Below are 14263 nucleotides of genomic sequence, written 5' to 3' on the forward strand. Positions count from 1 at the left end.
TATGAGTAGTAAAACGATTTGCGGATAGCTTATGTCACTGATAAAAACACCTCTCGAGTTGTTTCAATGAAAATCTCATTTGACGTAACATTTGTCGAGGTTCTTATATGACATCAAACTTCAAAACGCGTCCGCAATAGCATTTTTCATACAATAAATTTTATCGATAGTGTAAATGAACTGTCAAAACATTTTTTTGTCCACATCTATCCTTTGTGGACTGTCTCACCGAACCGTGATAGGAAAACCATATTTTGACATTGATGCTGTCATTAAATGATAGATGCAGTCGATTCGTAATCGGCCTGCCGGTGTGTGACGTCACAATCATTTGACGTGCTTTTTTTTAGTTTAATCGATAATTTAAAATGGTTATTACACTTCAAACTAACAAAGGACGTGGATTTTACGTATTTTGGAAGACCCTCTATTTAATAATCACTGAGAAATAATTAATTTTTGATGTAGCCAAATACCCAATACTCCTCGACACATAAGCCGCCATCTCCATGGGCGAGGAATCCGACCTACTATCGCGCGTCGGCAGTAGTATTGCCCTGTGGAGATTACCCCGTGGAGTAAAGCTTATTTCAAACTACACGATATAAAATATTATAAGAACTCGACCAACGGAGCCTCAATAGCTCAACCGGCATAGGAGTGGACTGAAAACCGAAAGTTCGACGGTTCAAATCCCGCCCGTTGCACTATTGTCATACCTACTCCTAGCACAAGCCTGACGCTTAATTGGAGAGGAAAGGGGAATATTAGTCATTTAAAAATAAAATAAAAAAACGGAGGAATGTTTGCGTACATTAGAAACAGCTGCAGTGAATCGCAACTCGAATGTGATCCTATATAAATATGAATTATATGTATTATAGTCCCGTAGTGTGAAATAATCTATGAACTCATATCTGAGTTTAACAGTAGGACATAAGGGTTCTTATAAATTGCGTGACGACGTAATCCGTTTACGTAGACGATCATTTTATTAAATAGAAATATTGGAACTGCTCACCTTGACACTGGAAGCCCTGTTTCCCGAAGCCCCTGTAACAAGATACAACAATAACTTAATATAACATTCATACTATTAAATACTGAGCTATAAAATACAATTAATATCATCATCATCATCATCATGATGAACCCATCGCCGGCTCACTACAGAACAGGGTCTCCTCTCAGACTGAGAAGGGGTTTGTGGCTACCACGCTGAGCATATGCGGATTGGTAGACTTCACACGCCTTTGAGAACATTATGGACACTCAGGCATGCAGGTTTTCTTCACCGTTAAAGCGAGTGATATTTAATTACTTAAAACGCACATAAGTCTTAAAAGTTAGAGGTGCGTGCCCGGGATCGAACCCCCGACCTCCGATTAGAAGGCAGACGTCCTAACCACCAGGCTATCACAGCTTCATACCATATAGGGCCATACAATAATAACTAAGATAAAACAATAATTTCAATTTTCAAGTAATATTTTTTTTTTTTTTTTAAATTCAGATACAAGTTAGCCCTTGACTGCAATCTCACCTGATGGTAAGTGATGATGCAGTCTAACATGATAGCGGGCTAACCTGGAAGGGGTATGGCAGTTTTTATTAAACCCATACCCCTTTGGTTTCTACACGGCATCGTACCGGAACGCTAAATCGCTTGGCGGCACGGCTTTGCCGGTAGGGTGGTAACTAGCCACGGCCGAAGCCTCCCACCAGAGTAAACATGAATAATAATACTGAACTAGAAATATTAAATACTAGCTGATGCCCGCGACTTCGTCCGCGTGGATATAGGTTTTTAAAAATCCCGTGCGAACTCTTTGATTTTCCGGGATAAAAAGTAGCCTGCATGCAGGACGGGATTTCTAATACTACCCCCGAAGAAAATAAAAAAAATAGATAGTATGCTACTTTGACGTAAGATTTTTTACACCTTTATTACCTATTATCTCCCAAAGCCACCATGATCCAAACTTCATAGTCGCTGATCGGTCCTTCCTGTATGGGGCACAATACGCAGAGAAACTTTCAGCTTTTATAAAATAATGAAGGTCTGGAACGCGCTGGCTCTTAGTCCATAATAAAGGGAAATTCTAATTGCATTCACCCCGCAAATGAAAGCACAAACAATGAGGATGAGTATTCCACAGTGTATTTGTAGCATTCAAATTACGCATCCAAGCTTAAATCCAATTGACTTTAGCTTGAATTGTTTGCTCAGCTCAGCGGTCCAATTTAAAAGGATCGAGTGTTTATTTTTGCTCTATTTGATTTTTTATAGTTCTTGTAAGTTGTATTAGCGCTTTCCATACAAACGTAGTTTGGGTCTCATTCGAATATTAACCAACTAGATGATGCCCGTGACTTCATCAGCGTGGATTTTAGGTTTTTAAAAATCCATTGGGAACTCTTTGATTTTCTGTGATAAAAAGTAGCTCATAAAATCTCCTCTTCAAATCTACTCGGTAGGAACGGCATTCCGGACCAGTGGTAAATTATAACTACCTGACTATTCATAAATACTTGTAAAAAGTTTACATGAATAAAAAAAACATTCTATTCTATTCTATTCTCCAGGCCCTTAACTATACCCATGCAAAAAACCGGCCAAGTGCGAGTCAGGCTCGCACAAGGAGGGTTCCCTACTATAGTAGTATTTTTTCGACATTTTGCACGATAATTTAAAAACTATAATGCATAAAAATAAATAAAAAACTGTTTTAGAATACACAAGTAAAGCCCTTTCATATGATAACCTACTTGATCTAGTTATCTTACTTCGAAAATTGAAAATACTAATTTTTAATTCATAACCACAATTAAATTTTTTTTTGTGTGATGTAACCACAAATTCACGGTTTTCCAAATTTCATGATTCTAGGTCAACGGGAAGTACCCTATAGGTTTCTTGACAGACCGACAGACAGACAACAAAGTGATCCTATAAGGGTTCCGTTTTTCCTATTAAGGTACGGAACTCTTAAAAATGACCTTTCCACAAGGGTCCGCAATTAGTTAAAGTACGTTAACCCCTGATGTTCAACCCTAGGCCAAGCCATAATATCGTTAACTAACCTCGCTCCTAATCCATCGCTAACCTAACCTACATAATTTTGCATCAATCCAATCCCATCCCATTCATCAGCCTGTTTGCGTCCACTGCTGGACATATGCCTTTCCAAGAGCACGCCACCAAACACGGTCCTCAGCCTTCCTCATCCACCCGCTCCCCACCACCTTCTTCAGGTCATCGGTCCAGCTGGCTGGAGGTCGTCCCACACTGCGCTTACCGGTACGCGGTCTTCACTCCAGAACACGTCTGTCTCATCGGCCGTCGGTTCTGCGACAGACAATATGACCTGCTTATTGCCACTTCAGCTTGCTAATCCTTTGAGCTATGTCGGTCATTTTGCATCACCTTTCTTCTAATTTGATGCGTTTGCAACCTACATATTACAATTTTCACGGACTCGGATGAGTGCGTAACTGCCGTAAAGGGAACCCGCCCACTTTCATTCCGTCTATTAGCGTGGGAAGACCTCTCCCACACACAAAAATATCGTTACCCTTTTCGACAAAATTGATTCAGCGAAAGGTAAATTTGCTTAGTATGATCCCGGCATATTTAGATTACAGTGAATATCAGGTTTCGTACATAATAATTAAGTTAATTTGATTGTTCACGCAAACTAGTTCTAAAAATAGTACCGAGCTTTTTCAGTTTTCCCAGCAGAAAAATATGATACAATTTTTAGTTAGGTAAGTATTCGTCTAGTCTATTACAACATCTAGACTCTAGATGCTGTGATAGACGTCTGCCTCCTATTTGGAGGTCGAGGGTTCGATCCCGGGCACGCACCTCTAACTTTTCGGAGTTATGTGCGTTTTAAGTAATTAAATATCACTTGCGTTATCGGTGAAGGAGAACATAACGATTAAACCTGCACACCTGAGAGTTCTTCATAATGTTCTCAAAGGTATGTGAAGTGTGCCAATCCGCATTTGGCCAGCGTGGTAGACTGTACACTATGGCCAAACACCTTCTCATTCTGACTATGTAAATGCTAGGGGTTTTCTGAAAAATCCTAAGATATACCGTAGGACTTTATTAAGTACCAAGCTAATGTTATTGAAAGCTAAATTACTTTCTCCCAGCGGAATTAACTATCTTATTAAAGTCGAGAGCCTTTCAACGGAAAACCTTGTATGTAATTTTCTAATGCACGGGCGAAGTTAATCTTGAAAATTGCATTAATAACGCTAATGCAATTTCAGCCCTAGTCTAGGGCTGTCACTTGGGTTGCAAAATTTTAAATTGAAAGCACGATGCAAGTTAGAGCGTGTTGGAGTAAATTTATTATACTGGGTATGTTGTACACAGGCGGTCAGTTGTATAACTTGACAAAATGTGGCAGCCTTGACAGAATTGCCAGTCCCACAATATAAAATGCAGTGATCAGAAAATTAATTCGACTTCGTCCGCGTGGACTACTCAAATTTCAACCCCCTATTTCTCCCCTTAGGGGTTGGATTTTTAATAACTCTTTCTTAGCGGATGCCTACATCATAATAGCTATCTGCATGCCAAATTTCAGCCCGATCCGTCCAGTAGTATGAGCTGTGCGTGATCTATCAGATCAGTCAGTCACCTTTTCCTTTTGTATATTTAAGACTAGCAGAGGCTCGCGACTTCGTCCGCGTGGACTACATAAATTTCAAACCCCTATTTCACACCCTTAGGGGTTGAATTTTCAAAAATCCTTTCTCAGCGGACGCTTACGTCATAATAGCTATCTGTATGCCACATTTCAGCCCGATCCGTCCAGTAGTTTGAGCTGTGCGTTGATAGATCAGTCAGTCGGTCAGTCAGTCAGTCAGTCAGTCACCTTTTCCTTTTATACATTTAGATAAATATAATATTATATCATCAGTGATTATAACATACAACTTAAAAATTCAGTTAAGCGACAAAGCTAAAATATAATAACATTCCCTTTGTTGCTGTTGTGACAACCCTAACGCAATTTTATATGAGACCACAATAGAAAATGCAATGTTCGTAAAATCCCATTAGCAATATTGTACGGGCGCCGCGGACGGTCAACGATGGCTTGACCTAGGGTTGAACATCAGGAGCATCGTTAATTTATAACGTCTATTAAAGCGACCCTATTAAATAAATTGCGGACCCTTGTATGGTCTGATTGTTTTTAGTGTTCCGTACCTCAAAAGGAAAGACGGAACCCTTATAAGATCACTTTGTTGTCTCTCTGTCTGTCTGTCTGTCTGCTAGCTTTTCACGGCTCAACCGTTCAACCGATTTTGACGAAATTTGGTACAGAGGTAGCTTGCAACCCGGGGAAGGACATAGGCTACTTTTTATCTCGGAAAATTTAAGAGTTCTCACAGGATTTTTAAAAACCTAAACCCACGCGTACTAAGTCGCGGGCTTCAGCTACTATTATAATAACTCAAGGTATTATATGAAAGGGCTTTACCTGTACATTCTAAAACAGATTTTTATTTATTTTTATGCATAGTAGTTTTTGATTTATCGTGCAAAATGTCGAAAAAATACGACTGTAGTACGGGACCCTCGGTGCGCGAGTCTGACTCGCACTTGGCCGGTTTTTTGACGATCATGACTATATCTTCCCAATCTTACCCCAATATACCTGGACGAGAACTGGAGCGCACATCCATCAAAATCTACCTTTCCAGACTAATCCATTCAATCATTAATTATTCCATTCAGAAGTTTCTCGCTCATTCATTCACTGAAAGAATTAAGTTTAGTAAAGTTAATTAACTCAAACGAAATTTTGATTAGACATTGTTTGACTTCGGGCCATGAAGATTCGCTTTGATTTTATACTCTAGGGCTGCCTTTCCACCAGAGATGTGCTACGCTGCTAAGCTACGAATGTGTGTCAAACCCAATTTTTGTTGTTGTTTCGGCTTGACTATGCTGCGTAGCGTAGGCCCTACTGGCCGCTACAGCGTCACCGAGGTGGCGAGCGCGAAGCTCCGCCATGGGGGTGAGCCGTAGGGCTCGAAGAAATATTCGAGAGGTCGGGGGGCAACGTCCTCCTAAGGGCGCCTCCTGTGAGCCTCGGACCACGGCTTAGAATGACGTTGGGATGGGTGGAGTTGTTGGACTACTAGTTAGTCTGTACGCCCCCGAGGCCGTGGCGTGAGTCCACGTCCGGGTGACGTTAGAAATCGGGGACCTCGTCTTCGCCGGCGAAGACGCTATTCAAATCCAATAGGATCGCTTGGTTTTTATAGCATAGCTTAGCTTAGCTCTGGTGGAAAGGAGATCAACATAGTTAAAACCGTGAATTTGTGGTTACATCACAACAAAAAAATTAAATGCATGAACTAATAATTAGTATTTTCAATTTCCAAAGAAAGATAACTACATCAAGTGAGGTATCATATGAAAGGGCTTTACCTGTGCATTCTAAAACAGATCTTTATTTATTTTTATGCATCATAGTTTTAGATTTATCGTGCAAAATGACGAAAAAATATCCGAGTACAGAACCGTCGCTACGCAAGTCTGACTCGCACTTGGCCGGTTTTTTTAGCTTATATTAAGTGGAACAGTTAAAATATCTTAAAGGTATAGATTTATGGCTATTTCAAGGAATTCAAGCATACCTACTGCATCTTATACATCTCTAGTAGAAAGGCAGCCTAACATTGGTTTACTGCCTACGTAATAGTCAGCTTCAATAGATTATTCACTCAGTGTTTGAATAGCTAAAACGCTTTTCTGCTCATTCATTCCCTAGGTAAAGCATAAAGTTAGGAAATTCATACAACTTTTGATTAGACCTTGTTCGATTTTGAGGATAGAAAACAAAGTTTTTGTCTATTTCTAAAACCAGCAGTGCCTATAGAATACTATAGATACAAGTGCTTTATAATATAGTTCGAGTGTGATGTTTGATTTGTACACGAAGTTCTGGTTACCCCGAATGTCCGAGTGGAGTCCTTTTATAGTGCTACACACCACGCATCTTATTTTGAGTGTTTTTTGTGTACTTTTTCTTTCTTTCTTTCTAATTTAGGGTTCCTTCAGAACAAATTGATCAGCGAAACCCGTAAAACTAAAGTAATAACTTGGATTCAAGTAGACCATGCAGAAATAAAACCCTTCCGTACTATGTGATTCGTGTTTCAATCATCGATCCGCCTTCGAGATATAGGGTAATTTGTGAGTGAAAGGTTCATCCCTTCTCAAAATGAACGTAGTAAGGTCGCTCAGAATCCTCCGACTACGCTCTCTAAATCTAAATATATAAAAGGAAAAGGTGACTGGCTGACTGACTGGACTATGAACGCACAGTTCAAACTTCTGGACTGTTCGGGCTGAAATTTGGCATGCAGATAACTATTATGACGTAGACATTCGCTAAGAAAGGATTTTTGAAAATTCAACCCCTAAGAGGGTGAAATAGGGATTTGAATGTTATCTGCATGCTAAATTTAAGCCCGATCCGTCCAGTAATTTGAGCTGTGCGTTGATATATCAGTCAGTCAGTCAATCAGTCAGCTTTTCATTATATATATATATATATATATATATATATATATATATATATAGATGGGTGATTCAGACTCAACCTCTCCCTACTGTTTAAAAAAATTAGCATAGGTCGTTCGCGTGAATTTAGTCAACGTCAAGAACGGCTATTTAACTAATTAATCCAAGGGCTATTTAATTGACGCGGACTATACTAATACTTATTATTCCTATGGTAGCATTAGTAATTTTTTTTAAACTATATAACTAATTGTTAATACTTACTAATGTTCCCTTTTTCTCTCTAACTAAGCGTAAAGCTTGCGCTAGGGGTAAGTACGACAATAGTGCAATGGCTGGGGTTTAAACCGCCAACCTTTCGGATTTAGTTCGATCCTTTAACCGTTGAGCTAATAGGTAATAGGCTTATATGTTTTTTTTATGTAGGTATATACTATTGATGTTACAACGGAAAAATAATATATTTCACCAGAAGAAAATGATTTAAAAGCAGGAACAATGCCTAGTATGGATGCTGTAACCGAGCCGAGTAGTCGGCGCTCACAAAGGGCCTGTAGCGTCACCCGCCGGATGCTGCAGGTAGCATCGCTACCTACAATACATACAGTAGCGACGACGCCTAGCTTTCAGCGCACCTTGCTCTACTCTGCTATGGAATCTCACGTATCTCTGGAAGATGGAGGATCTGATTTTGATGAAATTTGGTATAGAGATAGCTTGCATCCCGGGGAAGGACATAGGCTACTTTTGATCTCGGAAAATTAGCGTTCCTACGGGATTTTTAAAAACCTAAATCCACGCGGACAAAGTCGCGGGCATCATCTAGTAATAAATAAATAAAACATTTATTTTCAATTATCTTGTTACACACATATATGGATTTGATCTCCAACAATTCGCTTATTAACGTGCTTATTGGCGTAAGCATATACAATTTAAAAAATATGTTTTAAGATAAAGAACTGGCAATCCTAGCTAGCTATTAAAACATATAAAAACTGCTATTAAAGGCAATAAAATGTAGAATATTTGAATAGTAGAACTTTCTCTACCACTATTATGTTAAGCCTGCGAACTATCTACTTCTGTGCAAACAATGCCCATTATAAATACACACACTTAATTTTCGAGGACGTGCTCTCCTCTTCAAGGCTTTACGGGGCAATGAGTTCTCATCTCTTAACTAGCATTTGATTACTACTTTGCACGGACATTTGTTCATAGATCATTTTTTTTCTGATCTTTGTCCAATATCTTCTTAATTTTCTTCGAAAATTAAAGGTGCCAACGCACCTGAGCTGCGCTGCGCTGCACTCCAGGGCGCGTTATTTCAGGCAGCGCGTCGCCGTTGGGACTTTTGAGGATATACTTCTAAGAGAATAAGGAACACGTCATGTGCTAAAAATTAAAACTACGTTATTTATTTTGAGGTTTATCATGCCGGTACATTAAATACTTAACACGATGCGTGTGTATTTTATCCGAGCACGGTACGAATACTGAAGCGAAGCGCGCCGCGCCGCTGGGTATGTCGCACTAGTGCACTGTGCGCAACGCACGGTGAAGTGCAGTGCAGCGCAGCTCAGGTGCGTGGACATCTTAAGAGGTACGTGCCTGGGATCGAATCCCCGACCTTAATAGGAGGCCGACGTGTTTAACCACTAGGCTATCGCCGCTTATCAATGGATACGATAATCTATAGACGCCCCTATTACCATGCGAAGTAGGCATTACCCTCCGCCATGAATACCATTTCAATTTATGATCCCCGCGGGAACAAACCACAGTTATTCACGAAAACCTTTCTTAGGATTCCGTACCCGAAGGTTAGCAACGGGATCCTATTACTATGCTCCCGATCCCCATCCGACTGTCTGTCTGTCAGCGGGCTGTATCTCATGAACGGTAATAAGTAGAGAGTTGAAATTTTCACATAGTATTTTTATTATCGTCAAACAACAAATAATAAAAGATCGCCATGCAAAATAAACGTTAAAAAGTACATAGTATTATGTAGTAGGTATTATATCTTGCACGATGATACGGAATACTTCGTGTGCAAGTCCGGCTCGCACTTGACCGTTTTTTAGTAAAACCGTTGGCTTATTTTTTACTTGCTCCCGCAGGATTTTTCCTTAAATCTTCCACGAAATATTTCATGCTAATTTTCATATTACTGCCTACGGGGAAAAGAATACTTGTTAATATAAAACATTTTCATTTACGTTTGTTTTTTAGGAACGTTAGTACTTATACAGGGTGTAATCAGAACGCTAGTAAAAACTCAGCGTTATTGTTATCCTACCTAAACACAATCCAATACCAATAACCATTTGCCTCATTTTATAGTTTTAGCGACTTAGTATTTTCAAACCCGCAATGTATAGCGTGCAAAACTCGAGTCAATGCCCCACCTACGACGCGGTATTGACTCCGAGTGGCCTACTTACGCATCGTTCGTTGACCTCTATCGTCAGTCAGATGTTTTATTTGCAATATGTCGTAAAATTTCACAAAATTATAGAACTTTTTTAAATAGTTTATTCACGTTTTTTGTGGTATTATATCAGTAATCATCAGTACTATCATGTCTTGGTTTTTGCAAGCGTTCTGGTTACACCCTGTATAGAGAGGCAGGCGGATTACTTTGAAGAAAATAATGTTTATATACCATACCGCCTACGGACGTAAAAATAAATCGAAAAGTATATTCATACTTCCATACTTCACGACCCATATAAATGCGAAAGTGTATCTGTCTGTCTGTCTGTCTGTTAGTTTTTCACGGCCCATCCGTTTAATCGACTTTGACGGAATTTGATTTAGAATCATCCCAGGAACGGACTACTAGCTTGTCCCGATAAATCAGAGTTTTCAAACGAGTTTCAAACAAAGTTCCCACGGGATTTTTCAAAACCTAAATCCCCTAAATCCACACAAAATGTTTCTCATTTCGTCAGCGTGATATATAATTTAAAGTCTACTAGATGATGCCCGCGACTTCGCCCGCGTGGATTTAGGTTTTTAAAAATCCCGTGGGAACTCTAAAAAGTAGCCTATGTCCTTCCCCGGGATGCAAGCTATACCTATCTATACCAAATTTCGTCAAAATCGGTTAAACGGATGGGCTGTGAAAGGCAGACAGACAGACAGACACATTTTCGCATTTATAATATTGGTATGGATAAACTCTCGGCAATAACGTAGCCATCTATCCGGTTCCGGAGATAACCCCCTTAATCTAAAACAAACTTTACGTCACCTCTCTCATACTGGGATAGAGGTGACGTAAAGTTTGTTTTGTCAGCTTACGATGTATTGAATATGATAATGATGATGATGATGATGATGTCAATACGAAGTTTGCAGACCGTGAAAATGGTTGCGAAACTGTCGTATATTAGCTGTATTAATATCGCCGGCCGAGGGCGTTGGCGGGTGTCCAATGGTCCAGTCAGTCGTAAAGTGTCATAATTTCGCCACTTGTCATATTAACGCACGATTTTAATCGTAATATTATATTGTGGCTAATTCCATTGTACACAATCTCTAAACTAAACTAAAATGACACGTCTAAATTTATTGCTATCCCTTTCATAATGTTGCTTGCTGAAAAGGATGGCACTAGATTTAGACCTGTTAATTTAATTTAGTTTAGGAATTGTATACAAGAGAATCGGCCCCATGTAGAGTAATGCGGAGATGATAGTTCTAGCGTAGTGTACCAATATTTTCATATTTTTTAGAAAAATATAATAGTGAGAACTGAGAAATCATCTAAAATGAAAATTCATAAAACTTTTAGACGAGATGATACCCGCTACTTCATGCATCTGAATTTAGTTAGAAAATCCCGCGGGTACTTATTATCTTTGTTTTTCCGGTATAAAATGTAGCCTATGTCCTTCTTCAGATTGCCGAATCTTAAATATATAAAAGGAAAAGGTGACTGACTGACGTACTGATCTATCAACGCACAGCTTAAACTACTGGACGGATCGGGCTAAAATTTGGCAAGCAGATAGCTATTATGACGTAGGCATCCGATAAGAAAGGATTTTTGAAAATTCAACCCCTAAGGGGGTGAAACAGGCGTTTGAAATTTGTGTATTCCACGCGGACAAAGTCGCGAGCATAAGCTAGTTTAGTTATAAATAATGTTTAAGCTAAGATTAAACAAAAAGATAAGTAAACTAAATGGAAATTCACTTTCACATTGGGTAGGCTAGGAGTATGACATGGGTTGGTTTTAATACATTTGATACAGAACCCAGCAAAATCAGATTTATGATGCACACGCTGCCAGGCAAGCGTGAATTGGAACCGCGCGTCGAGACAGAGGCGTGTTTCCACTATTTATATCGGACGAAAGAAAAGACGTACGGCTATCGTCCTTGTTTAAGTGGGCTTACTTGATGATAGTCCAAGACAACTGAATGGCGTATATTTTTTGTAAAAATGTAACATGTACTTTTAAATATTATGTTTTAGTCATTGATAGTTTTTTACTGAATGTTAATCTTAATTTAATAATTAGCATTTTACTAGTGTATTTATAATTATTATGATAGTGTTTTTGCCTACACTTCAAGGTTTCTAAATAATTTAAAATACACATCAAAAATTACGGAACCGGCAGAATTCGAATCTCCTGCGCCACGAAACGCTAGGCCACGGTTCACTTAGTGCTAAGTGCCCAAATTCGAGATATGTATTCTTATTCAGTAGGCAAGCTGCTACGCTACTACTACTAACTACTAGTCTATTTATAATATTCAATATGCAAGATGTGCTTAATATTTCGCAAGACTTATCAAACGACACCTCACAATGTGAGATAGACAAGAAAAAAAAATTGTCCCCAGTCGAAGATTTTACTTTACCACTTTGTTTGTTAATAATATGTATACCCATAGTTTGCTCCGACATCAATGCCCATGCCAAATTACAGCTTACTATACTATAGTAGGTTAGTTTGAGTTAAAACGAGACAGATTTATGTGAGAGATATACACTTGTCTCATTTTAACTCTGTCTTAAGTCAAAGCAAAGTCAGAGTGCGCTCTATAGATCTCACACTAAGTGTTTCTGAGCTAAGCCACAGACGGACGGACAGAGGGAGGATGGACATGGTGATACTATAAGGGCCCCCATGTTGACTACGGAACCCTAATAAAACTAATTATACGAAATTTAAAATATCGTCAATCAGTGGAAACGTGCGAGGTATATTTGAAGATATTCTACGTTAAATTACGTGGTCTGCGTTATAATTTACGTGTTATAAACAGACACACAGATATGATTTATAATGTACACATCTTATATTTTATTGTTTCAGCTTCAACTGAAAATGACATGCTAATTTATCTTCACAATTGTTCAAGGTGGCGACTACGTCATGACTCATCATTATCATCATCATCAACTCAAGGCCGGGTTTTCCTCTTAGAATGAGAATGATTTTTAAGAAAGACAAAAAGGAAAAAGTTGATGTTTTAAAGCTGTGCCACACATTACAAGTTAAAGCTACGGGATAGGTTATCCTGGGGACTATAATACTTCAGCAGTAAAGTTAAAAGACCTCAAGCAGAAGAAGCACCGGAATAAACTATGTCATGTGTGGCACAACCCGAAAAAAAGGACCCTACTCAGCATAAATGCTATATGTCTAGTACAAGTACAAAAACATACAGCAATGGTTTTCAGTAAAAACTGCTTCGGGTGGCGCGGGCGCCACGGAATTCTTTGAAATCGATTTCGCCATAGTCTACACACACTGGCCAAGTGCTACTAGTGGGCCAGCCATGGGTTGATCATGACGTACTTTGAACAAAGATTTTGACTTTAACTTTGATTTTACAGGTAGGTTTAGTACGCGAAGATAGGTCGAGATGGCAATCGGGGTACGAGGCGGGGGGACGCCCTGCACACCCGCACGTCATCCGCGCTATCCCGCACCGGGTCAGCGCGAGGGCTGTGTTGGGGTTGCGGGGCGTCCCCAACCCGATTGCCATCTCAACCTGTCGCGTACAGGGAAGCATCGCAGTGAATAAGGAATGCAATTTTAGAATCAATACTGTACACTGAAGTCTAGACTAGATTCAACACTAGGTACACCTACTCCTCTATCCGCTTCGCAGACACAAAAGATTTGTTTATACAACTTAAATGCTTAACTCGGCCAACAGCAAATGCTTAGCTATTGTACATTTTTCTCCACAGAAAATAAATTCACGTTCCTCTTTCTTTATTTTATGAATTGAGAACTCTAATCTATCTAATCTCTATGTATTTATAAAAATGAATCGCTGAATGTGTTGCTGATCGCAAATCTCGAGAACAGCTGAACCGATTTCGTTAATTCTTTTTTATAATATTCCTTGAAGTACGAGGAATGTTCTTACGGAGTGAAACATTTAAAGTATTAAAAAAAACTTAAAGATTCGACTGTTAGGCGGTACGAAGTTCGCCGGGTCAGCTAGTGCTGTATAAATTGTAGGTTTAGTAAAGTCGGAGACGCTTCTGAATTCTGATCTTTAAAAATCAACGTAACTCTCTCAGTCGGATTGATTTCTCAGGACATCTTGAACAATTATCATCATCATCATCATGATCAACCCATCACCAGCTCACTACAGAGCACGGGTCTCCTCTCAGAGTGAGAAGGGTTTTGGCCATAGTCTACCACGCTGGCCATGT

General features: G+C 39.3%; 1 protein-coding gene across 1 annotated transcript in view; it reads right to left on the minus strand.

Annotated features, from left to right (window-relative positions):
• Pkc53E (Protein C kinase 53E) overlaps positions 1-14263 on the minus strand; it is a 204492-nt gene that overhangs the window by 29299 nt on the left and 160930 nt on the right. The window contains exon 2 of the mRNA XM_034975816.2: positions 1022-1053. Within this exon, the coding sequence (XP_034831707.1) occupies positions 1022-1053 (32 nt within the window). The remainder of the gene's footprint in view (positions 1-1021; positions 1054-14263) is intronic.

This window comes from Maniola hyperantus, chromosome 15, assembly GCF_902806685.2.
Source record: "Maniola hyperantus chromosome 15, iAphHyp1.2, whole genome shotgun sequence".
In the NCBI taxonomy this organism is placed as follows: Eukaryota; Metazoa; Arthropoda; class Insecta; order Lepidoptera; family Nymphalidae; genus Maniola; species Maniola hyperantus.